Consider the following 22,998-nt stretch of genomic DNA (forward strand, 5'->3'; position numbering starts at 1 on the left):
TGCCTTCAACCCAGGTCATGATCTCAGGGTTCTGGGAATGAGCCCTGCATTGGGCTCTCTGCTCAGCGGGGAGCCTGCTTCCCACCCCCCCACCTCTGCCTGCCGCTCTGCCTGCTTGTGATCGCTCTCCCTCTGTCAAATAAATAAATAAATAAATCTTAAAAAAAAAAAGAGAGAGAGAAAGAAGGAAAGAAATGAGTTATCAAGCCACAAAAAGACATGGGGAAAAAACTCAAATGTATATTGTTAAGTGAAAGAAGTTGATCTGAAAAGGCCATACAGATACTGTGTTATTCCAATTATATGGCATTCTGGAAAAGACAAAACTATGGAGACGGCGAAAAGATCAGTGGTTGCCCGGGGATGGTGAGAGAGGAAAGGATGAACAGGTGGAGCACAGAGGAGTTTTTTAGGGCAGTGCAACTACTCTCTATGATACTATAATGATGGATACATGTCATTACACATTTGCCCAAACCCATCAATATAAATACCAAGAGTGAACTCTAATGTAAACTGTCGGCTTTGGGCAATAATGATGTGTCAAAGTAGGTTCATCAGTTGTAACAAATGTACCGCTCTGGAGGGGGATGTTGAAAGGGAGGCTCTGCAGGGGCTGGGAGCAGTGGGGAGGAGGGGGCAGGGGACAATGGGAAATCTCTGTACCCTACTCTTAATGTTGCCTTAAAGCTAAAACTGCATAAAAAACAGTGTATTAATTGAAAAATGTTATTGAAGATCCAAAAAAGATGGTTTTTTCCTGATGCCCACCCCACCCCCCACCCTCAGTATGTGGCTTAGTCTTTTTACAACCTGACTCTCGGAAGTAGACAGATGGTTTTCCCTGGAGCATTTTCAAACTATCAAACACAACCTAACAAGCCTTAAACAAGGTGACAGGTTTGGGTTTTTTGTGTGTGTGCACAAAGATACTAAGTTCAGGCACCTATGACTTTTTGTCAACCCACTCTTCAGGAGCAAAGCAGGTCCGCTGACAGGGGCATGGGTGTTAGAGTAGCTCATTGCTCCTCACCTCTGGAACAAAGGAGGGGAGGGAGCACTTTCAAATAAACATGCTCAAGGAGCCAGAGCTGAAACTGAAAACAAAAGGAGCACAGTGACTAGAAGAAACTGGATGCTCTGGGCCCTTCTGCCGTGATACCCAGAACTCACATAGAAACACCTGTATTTTGGGAACCTAGGTACAAGCAGGTGCCTGGGTATAGCTCTGAGAAGGAAAGGCCCCCTTCTCAGGTCTTCCAGAACTTTCTACTGGATGGTGTCCTTGAAATCCTGGACATACTTCCTGTATACAGACTTAAAGGAGGCATAAGGGCTTAATGAGGTGGAGGAGGTCTTCTCCTCCTCCAGGTGTTTCAACTCCGAGTGAAGTTCTCCCTGATCCTCAACTGCTTCTAAAATTCATTCCAGGGATGCACCTCCTTAGGCCTAAAGAATAAGGACGGAGTCAGGGGAAGTACCGTCTTCTCATCAGAGTATCCTGGACAGTGTTTCAATAGTAAACATCTGTGCAAAATTTTTAATCTGGAGAAACTATTCCAGTGCTTAATAGAAGTTTCAAAAAGCACTGGAACAGATAACTTCTAAGATCCATGCAACTAAAAGAAAAAGAAAATCAAATACAGAGAACAAACCAGTGGTTGCCAAAGGAGAGGTGAGTAGAGGGATGGGAAAAATAAATAAAGGGGATTAAGCTGTACAGACTTCCAATTATAAAACAGAGAAATCACAGCGATGAAAAGTACAGCATCGGGACCATAACCAATAATATTACAATTACATTGTATAGTGAATACCCTTACTGAAGTGAGCACTGAGTAATATATAGAATTGTCAAATCCCTGTGTTGTACACCTGAAACTAATATGACTTTGTTAATTATATTCCAATTAAAAAAGAAAAAGAAATCCATGTTGCTATAGATCAAGTTCCTCTCAACAGTCCCAGATATTTCTTATAAAGCATTTTCAAAATTCTAGTTTATTCCTAGAACTTCACAGCTTAATTTCTTTCAAAGTATCCTAAAATGCTCAAGAAAGGCCATGTGAAAATGCACTTATTGGAAACAGATAAAGAAAACGCTTAGAAGGAGACAGTCTGAAATAAAAACTCTGTTTTCTTTTCAAAAGAAATGCCATCAGAAGAGACAGTCGGTACCTCTAATTGGCAGGTGCCACACTGAGCAACTTAACTGTTTCTGGGTGCTTTGCTTTGCTGTAAATGGGAGCGACAATGCCACTCTATTCCATAGGCCTGTGACAAAGATCATCCCGGGAAAGTGTTTTGTAGATTTTATAAACTTAGTGATTAATATAAGCTAGTGTAATACCTGTGGAGAGTATTTAGTTATAAACTGTTCTTTTTTTTAAGAGATTTTATTTATTTGAGAGAGAGAGAGAGCAAGTGGGGGTAAGGGCTGAGGGAGAGGGAGAGAGAATCTTAAGCAGACTTCATGCTGAGCACAGACCCCACATGGGACTCGAGCTCACGTCCCTGAGATCATGACCTGAGCAGAAATCAAGATCCGGATGCTCAACTGATGGAGCCACCCAAGCGCCCCAAGTTATAAACTGTTCCAAACCCAAGTTGGGCGCCATATAAGTCATAAGTTGTGGTTTTCTTTTTTAGGACTGTTCTAATAACAATAGACTGGAGTAGAAGAGCAACGTGTCCTTAACTAGAGGAAAGAAAAAGCAAAGAAGAGGGGAGGGAGAAGAGGGAATAACCAAAAAGAAGAGGAAGGTTAAATTAAAAGGGATGCACCCCATTGTGGGTGAGCAGTCCTCCTGGGAAAGCCTCTGCCACAAAGAAACCATACAAGCTCCCATGTGCAAAGACTGAAGGCGCTGAGCTCAGTTCTGTCCCTCAGTGCTCCCTGACAGACCCCACAATACCTTGCACAGGAGGCCAGGATTTAGGAAGCAAAGCCTGCCTCACAGCTGAAGGGACTCAGTGGTTTGCAGCTGAGTCACAGGCTGAGGAGGCCCAGGCAAATCATGGGTGCTAGTGAGGCAAATAGCAGTGTCCTCTTCTGAAGATGCTCCGTTCCTACTGGGCCACGCGCTGGCAGGATGGAGGACCATGTTTTCATAGGAGTCCCTCTTATTGCCATTTTAACTGGCAGATGGGGCAGTAATTGACCTAGATATTTATTTTTAATGTAACTTAGAAGAAAAAAAAAGAATGCTCATTTGAAGGCTCTAAAAATTGTCAGTCATTATGAAGTAATTAAGACCCAGAGTATCACCTAAAATTCCTAGAGATGCTCAATCCCCTATAAGAATATTTTCTCATATTACATTATAGTTCCATTATACGTGATTTGAAAATATCAGTGTAGGCATAGTCATCAATTGCTTTCGCAATTATGTTTTCAGAACTGCTTGCTATAGCAAATTCCTCTTAATCTCCCTCCTAAATCTTTGAGAATATAATCCTGAAACAAGGAAAGAAGAACCTATTCCTAGTGCTGGGTGAACATAAAGAATGTTTTGATTACTGTTCCTTTTCCTTTAATTTATTTTCCTTTTAAGGCGGTTATTAGAGTTTTACCATCAGATATGTTGAAATACTGACACATTTAACTAGTTAAAGTCTGTCAGTCTGTTGACCTTTGACCACCACACCTGTTCCCTGCAGTGATTTAAGCTGCTCAAGGACAGAGATGGATTGAACAGCCAAATAAACTAGAGAATGTGAAAATACCAAGGTCACATGAAGGATACATGGAACATGCTCTAGTCTTCAGAGAATCCATAAACCATCCAATTTCATTCACCGCCCCTTCCCTTAAATGACAACAGATACTGATGCAACTTGGGTCTCTGGCCAATAAACCCAACAGGAAGGAAAGGCACATAATACTTTCTTTACCATGAGAGGAGGACGAGCTTGAATTGCCTCATCTGTTGGTGTTTACCAGCCTGCAGTCCTGTGAAGCTGCAGAAAACACTCACCCTCTGTGATGGCTAACACCGGATTGAAAGATGCTGGCCAACTCAAAATGTCTCTAGCGAACAGACATCCTTCTGTGTATTTCCTTTCACGTTGGGAACTTGGGACAACCCTTTAGCATGGCCAGTCCATCACTGTATGAGCACGAGAGACCACACGGTTCTGTCTAGATGCTGCTTAAGAGCCTCCAGGGATCATTGCTCTAATTTAAGAAACCAGGGATGAAGAACATAGATGGAGACAAAGAGCTGCTCTGAGGTCAGTGACACTGGATGAATGTGTATTTTATTCATCATAGCATCGGCTCCCTTATAGATTGAAAATGGCAAGTGATGTGAGCAAGATGATTATTCAGATCATGAGGCCGTGCTCGATGGACAAGTCAATTTGCAGATTCTGTGTCCTAATGCTGCAGGTCCTGAGAGTCCACAGCCCAGGCTGGAAACCAGATTTGCAGAAGCTTTGAAAGAGAGTGGACCACCACACCCTCTTGTTTAATAATGTCTTTTCTCATTCCTAGGTCTAGGGGAAACAAGGTACTGAAACACTGGTTAACAAGAGAGGTTCCTCTTTAGGGCAATAGGGAGGGATGTAATGTGATGAGCACTGGGTGTCATAGGCACTAATGAATCTTTGAAGACTACGTCAGAAACTAATGATGTATTATATGTTGGTTAACTGAACATATTAAAAAACAAAAAACAAAAACAAGAGTGATTTCTGAAGGCTCTATTGTCACACCCTCAGCCCCACTCCTGGCTGTAGGAGTCAGCACTTAGAGCATCTAGAAGGCATGAGAATGGTCTATTAGAAAATCCAAGTCCTCAGCTTTTAGGGGGAAAAAAAAAATTCCAGCCTACCTAAAAAGATAACCAGGATCTAGCAGACAAAAATATTGATGTATTGAAATCTTGACATTTCAAACTCAAAAGCTACCTCCACTCTGAATCCTTGATCCCCATCCTTACTTATAAAAGCATAAGGGATACAAGTATCAACTTCTTTTTAGGATTCCAGCAACACGTTGATCTGGGAAGAAAAAAATTTCAACTCTTCTCAAATCTATCTCCCAACTCACTTTTTCTCGGCCTCAGTTTCCTTATCTGACAAAGGAAGTAGTCTCAGTGGTTTTCAAACATTTTCAAAAGCTTTTTAAAATAATAAAATATTAGTCAAGACTGCAACATATATTATAGCTGAAAGGCTGAAGGAGTTAGCCAAGCAGCTCGAATGTTTGTAATTTAGTTACAACATTCTTCATTATTGGAGAAATCCCTGAAGCACTTTCCTGGAGCCCCTTCAAGAGGGGCAGCCCTTGTCAAGAATCCATGCTTATCTTTTCTAGTGATCGAGGCTTAGAAAATAAACAAAAACAGTCATTTTCCCATGACCTGTGTTTTGTCCTTTCAGGCAATGGGTCCATTTGCTGAACTAATCTGTCTTGAACAGCTCTGTGGATGGGTTGGATGGAGGAACCATATTTGGTCCCAAGGATTATAACTATGAGTCATAGGACCATTGACAGCGGGGATTGCTTTCTGCCAGCAGTCTGAGAGAGAGAGAAACATTTCTGTCCTGCGTGCTACAAGTTCAAGGTCAATTTTATGTCTCACATCTGAGGAACAAAAAGTGATCAAATTGCTTATAGCAAGAACTGAACACCGGAATTCATGCCTTTTCAGGGATATGCCAATAACTTATTAATTTACCTTGACTGACATTGAAATGAGTACAAGAAGACTTACTACGCACCAAAAAGAGATTTAATGTAGTCTGCAAGGAATTTAGAAAGAGTTTTACATTGCTTGGTAAAATCTGCTAATAACAGAACTCATTACTACTTCGAAGAAAAATGGGATCATCAATCTTATGTGAGATACATGGACACGTACATCCACCCAAACACTTCAGAAATTAAGTCAAACTAAAAAAGTATACTGAGCTGCTTTATATTAGTGGGGAAATGATTCAATGCTTTATGAGAGCTCTTCAGCATCAAGGAAATAAAGATGTGCCTTTGGGGAGGGAGTGGGTCTGACTATGAACAAAGAAGAGGAACAGGAGAAAACTGGCTTCTGCTTGCTGCAACACATGCATATTCTGTGAGCTGACCCCGTGCCCCTGCCTACCGATGCTTCACGGCCCTTTCTTTCATCTTTAACATGCCCAAGAGCTAGAGTGATAGCAAGTATATGCCCTTGATGTTCCACAACACCTCCAATTTGAAATACTTTTATTTTCAAGTAAGAACCTCACCACGACTCTACTGGCTTCATAAAATAGCACTGTCCCCATTTTACAGGAGAGGAAACGGAGTGCAGCAAGCAAAATGGCTTGAACGTCAACACTGTTGGAAGGTGACATGAGAACTTGCACACTCTGTGCCTCCCAGACCAGGCTCCTGCTCAGAATGCCATTGGATAGGTTGCCTGAAAACCCCCCAGAGTGTTTCAGTGAAACAAAGTATCCGGGCTTCAGATTCTCTGTGGTGATGGTGTAAATCTCACTTCTGAGAAAAACTTATGCAGTTCCTTTCATGCTTCTGGTTTGGTGCCCCTTGGCTGTGCAGATCTCTAAAAGCTTTTGAATAGACTAATAAACACGGAATTGTTCTGAACATCTGTAAGCAAAATACGAAAAGATATTACCCAGTGAATGAACATCCTGGGTTTTCTCGCCAGAAATGGGGTTATTTGTGTATTAGGCGAATGCACTGAAATTAACCCAGAATGCTTACCCATTGCAGAAAGTCTTTTCATATTTTCATCTGTGTAGTCGTTATTATAAAATGTAAGAATAATTCTCTATCAGGGTATTCAGAACTCTGAATAGCTCAATTACTTCTAAAATCAATGTAGTAAAGCAAAATCGTGCCAGTTAATCAGTTGGTTTGCATAACAAATGTTTGGAGGAGTTGGTGTGTGTTGTGTGTGCGGGCACACATGCATGTGTGTGTAAAGAGAAATCCAGGGTCAGCTCAACACTTTAAAACAAACGTGAAAGATCAAGCTTCCATTTGACTATGGAGAAAGAATTCTGGAAAACGGGTACTATTTAATTCATTCAAGAAAGGGTACAGTAAGTCTAGGCTCCTGGAGGTTACACCATCCTAGGTGTATGCTAGGCATACACTGAGATTTAAGGAACACCTGAGGGGCGCCTGGGTGGCGTCTGCCTTCAGCTCAGGTCATGAACCCAGGGTTCTGGGATCGAGACCCGCCTTGGGCTCCCTGCTCAGTGGGGAGCCTGCTTCTCCCTCTGCCTGCAGCAGCCCCGCTTGTGCTCTTTCTCTCTCCCTCTAACAAATAAATAGAGTAATTAAATCTTTTTAAAAAAACAAAGGAACTCCAAATCAATGCATAAATCCTTGGAAATCATTTTAGGATTAGAATGGTGGTCACTAAGACTTAGATTCCTTCTCAGCCATGATCAGAGTCAGATCTGAAACACCACAAGAAACAGTGGCCAAACAGTAGTGATGAGCCATGCCACCGCACATCCATGCTGTGACTGGGTTCCCAGTGCAGGACCAGGCAGTGGGCAACTCGCAGAGGACTCTCATTCAGGCTTGGAACATCTAAGAGCTGCAAGTTTCTCAGCCTGTGGCTCTCGGTGTTAATTGATGAATCCAAGGAAGAGAAGTTTAAGTGCCTGTTACAGGAGAAAGGTCAGTTTTAAAACGGTTTAGATGAAATCATGGGCAGTGTGAGGGTGGGAGTCTCCAGGGAAATGCACAGAGGCAATCCCAGCCTTTGGCAAATCATTGTGGTCTGGCTTCTCTAAGCTCTGGAAGCCAAAATTCCATTTTTATCATTTAATTTGACCCAACGCTAATCCAATATGGACAGTATGACCTGTGTGGACTAAACTCACAACAAACTGAAACATACATCTCTGAATGGCATTTAATTGAATTTAAAATGAGAATTAGAACTGTCTGGCTGACCAACCTGGTCTCATTGCCTTTTCTTTCTGTAAATAATCTCCCCAGGAGGATAAAAAAATGAGAAGTTTCTCCAGAGTGTGGATCAGAATAAGAGGAGTTACTGATAAAACTTAAAAGCATCAGGGTGTCAAGCTCTGGGAATCTGTCCAGAAGTCAAACCATACAAAGAAATCCAGAGGGCGCAAGCAGGACTTCCCCTTTCCCAGACTGGCCTGGCTGACCAGCCTCCCTATCGAGGACCCTCTTTTTTCTTTCCTTTTTGCATAGGGCAGGGCATTCCATTGGGTTACTCTGAGATCCTACAGACCCGGAAGCCACGCTCTTCTAAGCAACTGCCTATCTCCACTCTGAGGCATTGCAGGCTTGTTTTATACATCATTCCCAAAGAGCCACTTTATCGTCTCGAGGAACTGTTGGCCCCTTATGTCTTCTCCAAATGTCAGGCTCAAGCACCACACAGATCACCTGGCATGTAACCCACCTATTAGTGGAGCCATTCATGAACATTCTACTTACATGTCAGACTCAACTCTGTCCATGTGTCACCATCATGGGATCACCTCTTCTCCTGACTTCTTACTAGAAGCCATACACTTTTCTGTGTGCCTAACTGCACCCCCAGCTTGGATCTCCGAATCACAGCAACATCAATAGCAACAAAGAAATATCATCCAGACATTAATATGTGTCCTACCTGGATACACACCTGCATTTACACTCACATACACCCTCGCTCACTTGCTCACCCCCACCCCCGAGATGGCGCATACCCACTAGCATGCAGGCACGACAAACCACTGCCAATGTTTCTGGTCCTAGGGCTGCCATGGAGATCCATGAGATCACCAGTCTGTGGGACAAGACAATGCTGTGACGGCTCTGCCATTAGTCATCGTGTGATAGGTTGGTGTGCGGTTAGCGCTAGCCCCTTGGATTTTGCAAACTGCCCCCACTCCGAGTGCTATCCCTGGAATTCTGGCACCTGCCTCACGGAACCAAATGGTACCTTAGGTCCAAGTGTATTTGCTGTACGAGAAGGAATTTGGCAGACAGTCCAGGTCCTAGGCTTTGTTTCCTGAATGAATGAATGAAAAATGAATACCTTTACAAAAGACTGTTGTGACCAAAGCTTTGCAAACTTAATTACAAACACAAGAGCAATTTGGAAATTAATCTAAATACTGGAGCACAGACTAGTATTTCTCTATGAGACTTTAGCAATTATTACGCAGTTTAGTGGAGCCTTGGTTTTTCTTCCTTGCAAGTCAGACATCTCCAGGGCTGACTTATTCAATACAGCTTTGAGCACCCGAGGCTTCAGCAGGGCCCTCCCAGTATAAACTGCTTTCTGTCTCCCCATCCTCTCCTTGGTCAAAAATCTTTAATTAGCTGGTTACCCTAATTACTTTAGCTGGGGACCTTGTTTGTTCTCCTTCCCTGCTATTCCCAGGGATCTGAAGGCTCTACCACTTCTGTGCCAGAGGGTCCTTTCTATCACAGTTTCTCTCTGTCTTTTTGGTTTTTTCTTTCATGATCAGAACAACAACAACAAAAAAAGCCTGGGGAAAGAAATAATCTCTCCTTCTGTGTCTGGGTAAGACCCCATAACCATCATTTCCCAATCAGGAATAAGTTTCCATGACAACCGTGCTTCCCAATGCCACCACTAACTTAGCAGGTAGTGTTCTTTACCAACCTCCATGCTTTCTGTACAAGACTCTAAGAAACTGGCTGTTTGCATGAACTGTATCTTAAAAGAGTTTTGTCCTTTGCCCTTCGAAACATCAGAAAGACCAAAAAAAGAAAAAAATGCTTGGTATTTTCTTTACTTGTAATCATTAAAAAGCACACCAATTTTTTAAGAGTATAGTGGAGGGATGGACATGAAAGAGAGTGTGGGACTCGGTGGAAGGAAGTATGACTGGACAGATCACTGGGATATGACAGTTGGGTGACAGACGTCATGATCAATGGAATAACTTGATGCTGAGAGCTGATGAGATTGGAATTCCTGCTATATGTGACCTTGGGGAACTTCCTCTTCCTCTCTAAGCCTCAACAGTCCCTCTGTAAAAGACAGAAACTGAGACATTTCATAGACTTCTTTGGAAGATTAGATGGAAAAAAAGCAAAGAGGCAAAAAGTGCTTCTTACAGTGTCTGGCACGTAGTAGGAGTTCAACAAAGGACAATTAGCATACTGTTCTTATTAACATAAAGAGTTGAATCGGAAAAAGTCTTAACAAACAAGCAACCAAGTATTCTAATTGATTATTAACATTTTGCTGGTGGAGAATAATAGTACAAGCAGTAGATATTTGGAGGTTTTCTTAGCAACCTTTTCTCTTGGGCTATTAAGTCATGTCTGCAATTATGGGAAGGAATCTATTCATTTCCATTCCTGAGACTTAAGAGGATACACCTGGGCAATCTCCAGGGTTCATGTGCATCTATTTATAACTCTGCATAAGTATTTGTTTAATGCCAAAACAGATGCAAAGAAAAACCTCGGATTAACCATTAAAGTATTTGTTCTATATTCCACATTCTCAACACCAATGAGTATATTTCAGTTCTTCTGTAAGGCAAGGAAAACAAGAGTATATATGTTTTTGTGATACTTTCAATATTGCACAGCTCAAATTTCATTTCACAATCAGAATTCATATTGTAGCAAACAAACCAACATGCTCCTTATTGTACAAATGCCCACACTCCCAACTCCTCCCCCAGCTGCATTCACTGTACCCTCAGGGAGCTGAGAGGGCCTTCCACAAGTAACACCAATTCAACCTTTCATTTTTAAAAATAAAACTATTTTTAAAAATAAAATGATTTGTGTATTTTTAAAATCCCATTTTTGTCACCGTGGTGGACTATGTATCTAGATAATAAACCCTCCCTGTGAAGAACTCCTAAGAGGGGTGCCTGGGTAGCTCAGTCAGTTAAACATCCAACTCTTGATTTTGGATCAGGTCAAGCTCTGCACTGGACTCCATGCTCAGCAGGGAGTCTGCTCGAGATTCTCTTTCCCTCTCCCTCTGCCCCACCTTACTCATGCTCCTTGGCATGCTCTCTCTCTAAAATAAATAAATCGGAAAAAAAAAAAGAAAGAATTCAAGATAGTGAATGAAATTTTTTTTTAAAGATTTTATTTATTTATCAGAGAGAGAGGAGGAGAGAGAGCGAGCACAGGCAGACAGAATGGCAGGAAGAGGCAGAGGGAGAAGCAGGCTCCCTGCCGAGCAAGGAGCCCGATGTGGGACTCGATCCCAGGACGCTGGGATCATGACCTGAGCCGAAGGCAGCTGCCCAACCCACTGAGCCACCCAGGCGTCCCTGAATGAAATATTTTTTTAAATGTGTTTTACAGTCTGGGTGTTCCTCCATTAAAAATAAAACTATCCTATGATCTGGCAATCTCTCTTCTGGGTATACATCCTAATGAAATGGAATCAGTCACTCAAAGACAAAACTACGATCCCATAATGCTGAGGTCCACCTCAGCATTATCCACAATAGCGATGGCCTGGAAGCAAACAAAGTGTCCACTGGCAGAAGAATGGATAAAGCTATTGTGATATGTATATATAATACAATATTATTCAGTCCTACACATGAAGACAATTCTGCCACTTGCAACAATGTGGGTGAAGCTGGAAAAAATTATTCTACATGAAATTAATCCAAACACAGAAAAAATGTATACTATGTATATTGCATGTCCTTACTTATATGTAGAATCTGAAAAAAAATCATACTCCTAGAAGCAGAGAGTAGAATGGTGGTTACCAAGGGCAGGAGTAGAACAAAGCAGGGAAATGTTGGTCAAAGGGTACAGAGTATCTGTTTTGGAGGATGAATTAGTTCTAGAGAGCTAATGTTCAGCACGGTGATGGTAGTTAATGATACTGTATTGTTTCACTTGAAATCTGCTAAGAGAGTAGATCACAGGCGCTCTTTCCACAAAAATAAAAGTATGTGAGGAGATGGGTAATTTAATTAGCTTGACTATTAGTAATCATTTCACTCTATATATCAAAACATCATGTCATACACCTTCAATATATACCATTCTTATTTGAAAAATGAAAAAGAAATTTTAAAGAGAAAAAAACTGTGTTTTAAGTGCTACGTGAGCTGGCAGAGAAATAAAGGAAATCCTTGAAGGCTAGAACAAAAACCAGATTCGGAACAGTTGTCTGGTATCTGAGCTAGAATTTGCCATGCGGGCATCTGCCTCTCCTGGTAGCCAAATATTTTTCTGTAAAGGGCTAACTCATAAATGTTTTAGGTTTTGCAGGGCATACCATCTCTGTTATACCCACTCAACTGTGCCATTGTGCCATGGAAACCTTCACAGATAATATATAAACAAATGGGTGTGGCTGGGTTTCTATAAAACTTTATTTACATAACCTGGCAGTGGGCAGAATTTAGCCTGCAAACCAGTTTGCCAATCCCTTCATTATAAATCAAATTTGAATGTCTTCCCTAGAGAAAAACAATTAGAGTGTGTGATGTTTTTCCCATATGGTAGACTACTGCAGTCTTCACACCCCTCTGTATGCCTGCCTTTGGGGGATCCCTCCGCATTGACTCTGGGCTAGACGATGTGACTTGCTTTGGCCAGTGGGACCCTATCAAATGTGATATAAACAGAAACTTGCAAAGTGCTAGCAGAATGGGGCTTATCCTCTCTTGCTGCTCTTGGGATCTCTGCACCCACCACCACGTGAATTTGCCCAGGCCAGTGTTTTGAAGACACGGTCCATCATTCCCCCTACCCCAGCCAGCAAAGAACGATAGCCGGCACCAAATGCAGACCTGTGAGTGAAGCCATCCTAGACCAACTAGTCCCCAAGCAGCCTACTAGTTGACTGGAGTCACATGTGTGAGCCCAGATGAGACCAGCAAAAGAACCACCAAAATGAGAGCCACCCAAATTGCTGACCTACATAATCATAAGCTAATAGGTGATTGCTTTAGAATTAAGTTTTGCAAGTGATTATTTTGCAACAAAAGCTGAATGGTACATTCCATAGGAAATCTATTATCTTCTAAAAATATAAAGTGAGAGGGGCACCTGGGTGGCTCAGTGGGTTGAGTGTCTGACTCTTGGTTTTGGCTCAGACCTGAAATCAAGACCCACATCAGGGTCTGTGTCTCAGCAGGCAATCTGCTTGAGATTCTCTCCCTCTCCCTTTGCCCCCCCCCCGCCTGTACATGCACACTCTTTCTCTAAAATAAATAAACCTTAGAAAATAAAACAAAAATATAAAGTGAGAGATCAACAAGTATATTTATAGAAATGGGAAAGAAAAGACTGGGGAAACACAAAAAATTATTCTTGCATTTTAAATATTCTGTCACCTGCCAGCAGAGACAAACCCTTTCTTGCTCATTATAACAGAAGTTGGAGCAAATTCTTCCTACCTGAACAGACTTCTTTATAAGTAGGATTGGTGGTGTAGCCTCCTGCGTAACCAACTTGAGTTGAATATACTCCTTTCATGGTCCAGAATTTCCTCTCAGCTCCCCAGAAACAGCCCATTCCTAAGAAAAACACAAGACACTGTTTAGTCCATTGTCAAAAATGGAGAACTACTGCATATTAGAAGCAGATATGTTATTCATGTCTTTGGTAATCAAAAATAACTAAGATTTTATCCTTTAAAGAAAGACAGTTTCATGGTGGCAACCTAAGTGTCCATCAGTAGATGATGGATAAGGAAATGTCTTATATACACACACGGACACACAAATGCACATGCACACATACACTGGAATATCATGCAACCACAAAAAAGGATGAGATCATGCCATTTGAGACAAAATGAATGTATCTGGAGGGTATTATACTAAGGGAAATAAATCAGACTCAGAAATACTAACACAATATGATTTCACTCATAAGTGAAATTAAAAAAAAAACAAACTAGTAACAAGAAATGAACAAGGAACAAAAAGCAGAATCAGATCTACAAATACAGAAAACTGATGGTTGCCCAGGATGGTGGGTGAGGGAGGAGAGGTTGGGGAATGGGCAAAATAGGTGAAAGGGAGTAAGAGATACAGGCTTCCAGATATGGAATGAATAAGTCACAGGAGTAAATGGCACAGCATAAGGAATATAGTCAGTGATACTGTAATAGCATTGTATCTGAACAGATGGTAGCTATACTTACGGTGAACATAGCATAATGCATAAACTTGTTGAACCACTAAGTTGTACACCTAAGACTAATGGAACATTGTGTGTCAACTATACTGAAATTTAATAGAAACATGTTCGAAATAAAGAAGAAAAAAAACAATTAACTAATTTAGAAGAATTTTTAACATCTAAAAATAATTTTATTTGAGGCTATTTGCATAGAATGTCTCTTTGCTTAATTGTGCAAAAACTTAGAAAGCCTCAAGTTTTAATGAAGTTAGTAAAGTATACCTTTCCAAATAACATAGTAAAAAGATAATTGCATTTGATAAATGATTTCAACACTTAATTCATTATGAACTTGCTAAAACATAATAACTGCTATTGATAGCATAAATTTATTTAATGATCAGCATCGTGGTCATTTTTTTAAAGATATTTATTTATTTATCCTACAAAGAGAGGGAACACAAGCAGGGGGAGTGGGAGAGAGAGAAGCAGGCTTCCCACTGAGTGGGGAGGCTGACACGGGGCTCGATCCCAGGATCCAAGGACCGTGACCCAAGCCGAAGGCAGACGCTCAATGACTGAGCCACCCAGGCACCCGCCCCAGTCATGCTTAAAAAAAAAAAAATTCTGACACAGAAAATAACACTAACTTACTGACTTACATGGGAAAACTTCCCCAAATCAACACAGATTGATGCAGTTCTCAATTAACAATTTTGCATAATATGTTGAGTTTCTTCAAAGATGTCTGTCCATATAAACTTGCACATGATAAATCACTGCTCGTCAAAGGGTGAGTTCTATTAGTAAATATAATGACTGAGGAAACAGAGAAGGGGGAAGGCAGAGAAAGAGATGACAATAACAAACACACGAAGGAACTCACAAAAATAGCATTCCATTCAACGAACAAACATTGTGCTCATATCAGTAGTTATTGGATTCTTCTGAACATACAGTGAAAACCAAGACCTAGCTCCCAAGAATGCCCATACTTACACGCTTAGGAAAAGTAGCATTACATCTCCCTGGGATCCAAATAAAGAACCCTCAACTTCCTACTATGAGTTCCTAAACTGTCCACAACTGCTACTCTATGACCGACTTCTAGATGTAAGCAAGATTACTGCCTTGCTCGAGTTTTATACAGCTTTAGTAAGTCATATATAATTAAGAGCTTGGGAAGAACAACAGTTGGCAAATTAATATATGCCTCCTACTTCCACAATCACTGGATTTGTTAGACTCGATGACAGAACTGAAAGAAAGATTAGATGGAAGTTTACTGAAATTCTTGACACTTGTTAATAGTCTAAAATTCAGAACAGTATTAACCAAGATGCCATGTGCATAACGCTATACATTATACAAAAATTTATTTGCTTAAATGTGAGGGGAAATAAATTGACCAAAAATAGATTAACAGTTAAAAATAAGAGCCATCTGACAAAATCCACGTAGTAAAAAAAATTACTGTTGTGATAACAAAGCAACATGGAAATATGTATATGATTATATCATAATTAACTAAAGCTAAATTTAAAAGAAAAAAACACAAGTATGTGCATGCTCTTATTATAACTATGAAAAAAATACCTATACTGAAATAGATGAGAAGAAAATATACAAAATTATAACCATGACTGTTTTATAGTGCTGAGAATACAGGATTTTTTTTCATTTTTCAAGTGTTTCTGTAATAGATTCATATTACTTTAAAAATGAAATATATATACTTTTTCAAAAAAAATTCAAAGAAAAACATAACCATATGAATTGTTTGAATTAGAACTGCAAGATACCATTCTTCCCATTTACAAGTGAGTTGTTTGCTGCTAGTGAATATAGATAAATATTTACTGAGTATTTATAAAAATGGGTTATCCTCAGATCTCTGGAACAAGAATTCGCTATTAATTTTACTGGGTTGCATTTCTAGGATCAGGGAATTGTATCAGTCAAGGTTTTCCAGAGAATCCAGACCAATAGGATAAGTTGCTGTTGTTGTAAAGGCTGAGAAGTCCATGATGTACAGTCTGTAAGCCAGAGACCCAGGAAAGCTGGTACTATGAGCCCGGGCCAAACACAAGGGCCTGAGAATGAGGGGAGCCAGTGACGTAAGTCCTCGTCCAGCAGCACTGATGTACCAGGCCGGGAGAAGATGGATGTCCCAGCTCAAAGAAAGAGTAAATTCACCCTTCTTCTGGCATTTTATTCCATCTGGACCCCTGACAGACTGGAGGATTCCCACCCCCACATTGGTAAGGGTGATCTTCTTTCCTCAATCTACCAATTCAAATGCTGATCTCTTCCCAAAACGTCCTCACAGACACAACTGGAAATGGCTATCTGGGCACCCCTCAGTCATGTCAAGTTGACATGTAAAATGAATCGCTATAAGAATGATGACAGCAAATACCTGGAGAAGGATATAAGTAAAAAGTGTGGTGGGCAGCATTACTAAGCATAAAAGGCCACAAACACACCCAGGAGTTGTGCAGTGTGATAAGCTGAAAGCACTCCAGCCCCTGAAGCTCAGAATTCTGTGAGGTTCACTCAATAAAATACTCCTGGGGATGCCTGGGTGGCTCAGTCAGTTAGGTGGCTGCCTTCAGCTCAGGTCATGATACCAGGGTTCTGGGATCAAGTCCTGCATCAAGCTCCTTGCTCAGCAGGAAGCATGCTTTTCCCTCTGCCTGTCACTCTCCCTGCTTGTGCATGTTATCTCTCTCTGACAAATAAATAAAATCTTTAAAAAAATAAAATAAAATACTTCTTTCCTGCACAATGGCTAACATTGATGGTACCAAAGGGTACTTAAAACTTTCAGCATTCTATGCACAAGGTTCATGATGGGCCATTTTAGCAACCAGCCTAACCTGACCATTGTCTACAGTCTTACCCTGATGGCCCTAGACTTTTTATCTTCACTATATCCTCATGCTATATAGAGTTAATGACACTTAATATGGATCTTGGCCAGACCAAACAAAATATTTGCTGCAAGCTATTTAATCCCCTTTTGATGTTTAATAGAGATCAAGACCCCCCTGTTAGACGGAGGATGACCCCATTCTAGCTGGGCAGAGGCTTCTGGGAGGGGGTCATGTGTGGCTGAAATAATGCCTTGGGGACCTGGTGTGTAATCAATGTCAAAATATCTGGAGAGGTACTTAACTTGGAATAAGTGTTGTTATAGGAATAAAACTCCTTGAAGCAATCAGATGTTTCATCTAGTGGTTTCCAGTATAACCTAAGCATTCTATTATTTGATTTTGAGAGTGTGTGTGTATATGTGTGTGTGTGTGTGTGTGTGTGTGTGTGTGCTTAAACAACAACAAAAAAAAACCAAGTTTATGACAGAATTTCTCAGAACTTACAATAATCTAGTAAAAAACATAAATATCATATATATACATACATATATGATACAGTATGCATTATTATTTTTAAGATATTTCATATTTTGGGGGACACCTGGGAGGCTCAGTTGGTTGACTGTCCAACTCTTGATTTTGGCTCAGGTAATGATCTCATGGTCATGAGATCTCAGGGTCATGAGATCAAGCAGGGTGTGGAGCCGGCTTGGGATTCTCTCTCTCCCTCTCCCTCTGTCCCCTCACCAGCTTGAACATACTCTCCCTCTAAAAAACTTAAATTAATTAATATTTTATATTTTTAACTGTTTATTATAAAGTAAAACACAGGTACAGAAAAGCCACACAGAACAGATGCATACCTCAAAGCATTATTATTAGGCAAACATCCTTATAACTACCAGCCAGATCAAGAACTGCAAGTTTTCCATCTCCTTCAGAATTCCCTCCTTGTATCATACCCCAAACACAACTCCCTTCCTCCCCTAAAAGGAACTACTCTCTGACCTTTACAGTAATCACTTTCTTCTGTTTCTTCATATGTTTATCATTCAAGGTGTCCGTCTTGATACTATTCTGTGGTTGTGCTCATTTTTAAAAAATTTGATTTAGCCTTAAGCTCTTTTCATCAACAGGTTCCCTCTCCATTCTCTTTTCTGATTCATCCGCTGAAGAAAACAAGACCCACTGACCTGCAGAGCTTCCCACAATGTAGATTTTGCCAATGGCACGCTCATGGCACAATTCAACTTGTTCCTCTATCCTCGGTATTTCCTGCAAATCTGCTGGATCCAGAACCTTGAACGGAGTCAGATTTCACCCTTTGGCAAAACTATAGGTGAAACTATGTTCTTTTTTATGTAAATTTTAAAATTTTTTCCCAGTTTTATTGAGATATAATTGACCTATGACATTGTGTAAGTTTAAGGTATACAACATAATTTGGCATATATAAATACATATATATATACATAAATATAACACAAATTACAACAATAAGTTTAGTTAACACATCCATCACTTCACATAATTTCAATTTATTTTCTGTAATAAGAACATTTAAGATTAGCAACTTTCAAGTATACGATATTATTAACTATAGTAATCATAATGAATATTAGATCCCCAGAACTTATTCATCTTATAACCAGAAGTTTGTACCCTTTGACCAACATCAACCCATTACTCCCACCTCCCCAACCCCCAGAAACCACCACTCTAATCTCCTTTCTATAAATTTGGCTTTTTTTATCTTTAAGATCCCAATATGTTAGATCATATGGCATTTGTCTTTCTCAGTCTGACCTATTTCACTTAGCATAATGCCCTCAAGGTCTATCCCTGTTGTTACAAATAACGGGATTTCCTTATTTTTTTTGTGGCCAAATAGTATGCCACTGTATATAGATCACAGCTTCCTTAACTAATCTGTAAAAGAACACTAAGGTTATTTCCTATGTCTTGGTTACTATGAATAATGCTGGAATGAACATGGGGGTGTAAACATCTCTCCAAGATAGTGATTTCAGGGACGCCTGGGTGGCTCAGTTGGTTGGACGACTGCCTTCGGCTCAGGTCATGATCCTGGAGTCCCTGGATCGAGTCCCGCATCGGGCTCCCAGCTGCATGGGGAGTCTGCTTCTCCCTCTGACCTTCTCCTCGCTCATGCTCTCTCTCACTGTCTCTCTCTCTCAAATAAATAAATAAAATCTTAAAAAAAAAAAGTGAGATTAAAAAAAAAAGATAGTGATTTCATTTCCTTTAGATATATATCCAGAATTTTTGAAAAACCTCCACACTATTTTCTATAATGGCTGTGCCACTTCACACTCCTATCAACAGCACACTGGGGTTCCCTTTCCTCCACATCCCAGCCAACACCCGTGACCTCTTTGTCTTTTTGCTAACAGTCATTTCAACAGGTATGAGGAAATACCTAACTGTACTTTTGATTTGCATTTCCCTGGTAATTAATGATGTTGACTGTTTTTTCATATATCTGTTGGCCATTTGTATGCCTTCTTAGGAAAAATGTCTTTATTCTCAATCAAATTATTTGGCGTTTTTTTGTTTTGTTTTTGTTTGTTTTGTTGTTGTTGTTGTTGTTGTTGTTGTTTTTGGTTTGGAGTTGTAGGAGCTCCTTAATATATTTTGGATATGAACCCTTTATCTGATATATGGTGCGCATCTTTCAATAGCTCAGCTGGTAGAGCAGAAGACTGTATCTGATATATGGTTTGCAAATATTTTCTCTATTCCATTGCCTCTTCATTCTGCTGATTGTTTCTGTTGCTGCAAAGGCTTCTTATTTTGATGTAATCCCACAAATTTTATTTTGTTTTTGTTGCTTGTGTTGTTTGTGTCATAGCCAAAATATCACTGTTAACACCAATGTCAAGGAGCTTTTTCTCTGTTTCCTTCCAACAGTTTTATGATTTTAGGTTTCATGCTCAAGTCTCAATCCATTTCAAGTTCTTTTCTGTGAGTGGCATAAGGGTCCAGTTTCATTCGTCTTTATGCAAATATCCACTTTTCTCAACATCTATCTAAAAGACTATCTTTTCCCCATTGAGTATTCTTGGCTCAATTATTATTAGTTAACTATGTATGTCGAGTTTATTTCTGGGCTCTCTATAATATTCCATTGGTCTATGTGTCTGTTTTTATGGCCGTACTCTATCATTTTGGTTACCATAGTTTTGTAGTATAATTTGAAATCATAAAGTGTGATGCTTAGAGCTTTCTTCCTCTTTCTTAGAATTGCTTTAGCTATTTTTTTGTAGTTCCATATAAATGTTTTGTATTGTTTTCCTATTTCTGTGAAAAATACCACTGGAATTTTGATATTAGGTTTGATATGGGATTGCATTAAATCTATAGATGGTATGGACATTGGGGAAGGTATGTGCTATGGTGAGTGCTGTGAAGTGTGAAAACCTGGAGATTCACAGACCTGTACCCCTGGGATAATAATGCATTATATGTTAATTTTAAAAATTAAATTTTTTTTTAAAAGGGGAAAAAATAAATCTATAGATGGCTCTGGGGAATATGGACATCTTAACAATATTCTTTTTTTTTAAATATCAATTCTTCCAATTTGTGAACATGGAGTATCTTTCCATTTCTTTTTGCCTTCATCAATTTCTTTCATAAATATCTTATAGTTTTTGGTGCACAGATTACTCCACTTCCTCAGGTAAATTTATTCCTAACTATTTTATTGGTTTTGATGTCATTGTGAATGGGATTATTTTCTTCACTTCTCTTTCAGATATTTCAGAGTTAGTGGATAGAAATGCAACTGAATTTAGGATGTTGATTTTGTATTCTGACATTTTACTGAATTCATTGAGTAGTTCTAACAGTTTTCTTATTTTGTTTTTCTGGTGAAGTTTTTAGAGTTTTTTCCACATAAGGTAATGCTATCTTCAGACAGAGAAAATTTTACTTCTTCCTTTCTGATAGGATGTCTTTTATTTCTTTTTCTTGCCTAATTATTCTGGCTAAAACTTCTGTTTTATTCTGGCTAACACTGTGTTAAATAGGGCTTTTGAGAGTGAGCACCCTGGTCTTGTTTCTGATCTGAGCAGAAAAGTTTTCAGCTTTTTCACCATTATGATGCTAGCTGTGAGTCTGTCATATACAGCCTTTATTATGTTGAGGTATGTTCCCTCTATTATCTTCTTAAATTTGTTGAGAGCATTTGCCATGAAAGGGCATTGAATTTTGGCATCCCATAATTCACATAGGCTTTCTTCACTCTTTTTCCTTTTTGTTCCTCTAGTTGGCTAATTCCAAATGATCTTTGAGTTTGCTGATTCTTTCTTCTTCATGAATAAATCTATTACTGAAGCTCTCTACTGAATTTTCCAGTTCTGTCACTGTATTCTTCACCAGGATTTCTGGTTAGGTCTTTTTAATGGCTTTATTTCTTTATTAAACTTCTCATTTTGTTCCTGTATTGCACATATGATTTTTAACCTTCATTAATGTACCCATAAATGTATCACATTTATTATTTTATATATGGTGACCCATTTTTGCATCCCAGGGATAAATCCCACTTGATAATAGGGCATAAGCCTTTTAGTGTGTTTTTGAGTTTTGGCTTGCTAATATCTTGTTGAGAATTTTTGCACTTATATTCATCAAGGAAGTGAGCCTGTAGTTTTCTTGTAGCATCCTTATCTGGCTTCAGTATCAGAGTAATGCTGTCCTCATAAAATGAGTTTTGGAGCATTCCTTCCTCTTCAGTTTTTCAGAAGAATTTGAGAAGGATCAGCATTAAGTCTTCTTGAATGTTTGATAAAATTCACCAGTGAAGCCATATGGTCCTGGGCTTTTTCTGTTGGAAGATTTTTCATTATTGCCTCAACCTCCTTAGTCCCATAGATTTGTTCAGGTTTTCTATTTCTTCATGATTCAGTCTTGATAGCCTATATGTTTCTAGGAATTTATGCATTTCTTCTGTTATCTAATTTGTTGTCATATAATTTTGCATATTAGTTTCCTATGATAATAACTTACTTTATATCACATTCAAACACTCTGTACTTTATTTCTCCTTCCCTGACCTTTTATGCACTCACTTTATTGATCTCACAGTTTTTATATTGTGTACCTGTTAATAAACTATTATAGTTATATTCTCATTATTTTTTAACTTATATACTAGAGGTAAAGTAATTTGCATACCTCCATTACAGTATTAGATTCTGCATTTGACTACATATTTACTTTTATCAGTCAGTTTTATAATTTCATATGTTTTCATGTTGTTATTTAGCATCCCTTCATTTCATTTACAGAATTCCCTTTAGCATTTCTTGCAAGACAAATCTAATAGTAGTGAACTCCCTTAGCTTTTGTTTGTTTGGAAATACCTTTATTTTTTCTTCATTTCTGAAGGACAGTATTGTTTGGTATGGTATTCTTGGTTGACGGTTCTTTTCTCTTTCAGCACTTTGAATATATCACCCCACTGCATATTGGTCTGCAGAAAAATCCACTGATAACCTAATGGGGCCTCCCTTGTACATAATGAGTCATTTTTCTCTTGCTGCTTTCAAAATTCTCTCCTTGTCTTTGAATTTTAACATTTTAATTATAATGTGTCTCAGAGTAATCTTCCTTGGGTTGATCCTGCTTGCACCCTTTTGAGTTTCCTGTACATGGATGTCCATGTCTTTCCCAAGATTTGGGAAGTTTTCAGCAATTATTTCTTTAAATATTCTTTCTGGCCTTTTCTCCATCTCTTATTCTGAGACCTCCATGATACAACTGTCATTCACTTGAGTGCATCCCATAATTCACATAGGCTTTCTTCACTCTTTTTCCTTTTTGTTCCTCTAGTTGGCTAATTCCAAATGATCTTTGAGTTTGCTGATTCTTTCTTCTTCATGAATAAATCTATTACTGAAGCTCTCTACTGAATTTTCCAGTTCTGTCACTGTATTCTTCACCAGGATTTCTGGTTAGGTCTTTTTAATGGCTTTATTTCTTTATTAAACTTCTCATTTTGTTCCTGTATTG

General features: G+C 39.3%; 1 protein-coding gene across 7 annotated transcripts in view; it reads right to left on the reverse strand.

Moving 5' to 3' along the window:
• MSRA (methionine sulfoxide reductase A) overlaps window positions 1-22,998 on the reverse strand; it is a 434,957-nt gene that overhangs the window by 207,207 nt on the left and 204,752 nt on the right. For all 7 annotated transcript variants that reach the window (XM_059372261.1, XM_059372269.1, XM_059372299.1 and 4 more), the window contains one exon: window positions 13,357-13,476. In XM_059372261.1, coding sequence (XP_059228244.1) covers window positions 13,357-13,476 — 120 coding nt within the window. The remainder of the gene's footprint in view (window positions 1-13,356; window positions 13,477-22,998) is intronic.

This window comes from Mustela nigripes, chromosome 1 (genome assembly GCF_022355385.1).
Source record: "Mustela nigripes isolate SB6536 chromosome 1, MUSNIG.SB6536, whole genome shotgun sequence".
In the NCBI taxonomy this organism is placed as follows: Eukaryota; Metazoa; Chordata; class Mammalia; order Carnivora; family Mustelidae; genus Mustela; species Mustela nigripes.